General features: G+C 62.7%; 1 protein-coding gene across 1 annotated transcript; it reads left to right on the top strand.

Annotated features, from left to right (window-relative positions):
- Positions 1–6: 6 nt before the first annotated feature.
- Positions 7–603, top strand: LOC106512496 (proteoglycan 4; the record flags this gene model as incomplete). The annotated part of the gene is given in 1 exon segment (XM_014001103.1): positions 7–603. A coding segment is annotated over 1 exon segment (565 nt), but the record flags the coding sequence as incomplete, so codon positions are not given.
- Between the last annotated feature and the right edge of the window lie 264 nt (positions 604–867).

The following is an 867-nucleotide window of genomic DNA, read 5'->3' as shown; positions in this document are numbered from 1 at the left end:
CAAATACCCAGCCTGCAGGCTCTAAGATTTTTTTAGATATGCAAGAGATTTCCCGGCGATGCATGAGAAATATAGCTGCAGTAGATGCTATACTCGCAAAGTACTTTCCTCCGAGAGAAGCGGCTCCTGGTGGATTTTTTCACCCACCCTCCCACCCCTCTTTTTTCTCTGTTCCTGTGGGTCCTCCTGAGTCTGTTCCCGTGACCCCTCCTGAGTCTGTTCCCGTGACCCCTCCTGAGTCTGTTCCCGTGACCCCTCGTGGGTCTGTTCCCGTGACCCCTCGTGGGTCTGTTCCCGTGGCCCCTCGTGGGTCTGTTCCCGTGGCCCCTCGTGGGTCTGTTCCCATGGCCCCTCGTGGGTCTGTTCCCGTGGCCCCTCGTGGGTCTGTTCCCGTGGCCCCTCGTGGGTCTGTTCCTGTGGTCCCTCGTGGGTCTGTTCCTGTGGCCCCTCCTGGGTCTGTCCCTGTGGCCCCTGAGTCGATGGTTCCACAATCGATGGTCCTGGAGTCGGTGGTTCCGATGGTGACTCATAAGTCGGCGATCCTCGAGGCTCGTGGATTGGCTGCTACCCCCTCCTCGTCATCTGGGTCGGTTGCTGCTGCCTTCACGTCGCCTGGGTCATCGCCCGTCGCCTCCACGTCGCCTGGGTCATCGCCCGTCGCCTCCACGTCGCCTGGGTCATCGCCCGTCGCCTCCACGTCGCCTGGGTCGTCGCCCTTCGCCTCCACGTTGCCTGGGTCATCGCCCGTCGCCTCCACATCGCCTGGGTCATCGCCCGTCGCCTCCATATCGCCTGGGTCATCGCCCGTCGCCTGGGTCGGCTGCCTTCGCCTCTTCGTCCCCTCTGTCGGCTGCCTTCGCCTCTTCG

The sequence above is a fragment of the Austrofundulus limnaeus genome, unplaced genomic scaffold (assembly GCF_001266775.1).
Source record: "Austrofundulus limnaeus strain Quisiro unplaced genomic scaffold, Austrofundulus_limnaeus-1.0 Scaffold7490, whole genome shotgun sequence".
Lineage (NCBI taxonomy): Eukaryota > Metazoa > Chordata > Actinopteri > Cyprinodontiformes > Rivulidae > Austrofundulus > Austrofundulus limnaeus.
This window is presented reverse-complemented; position numbering and strand designations above follow the sequence as displayed.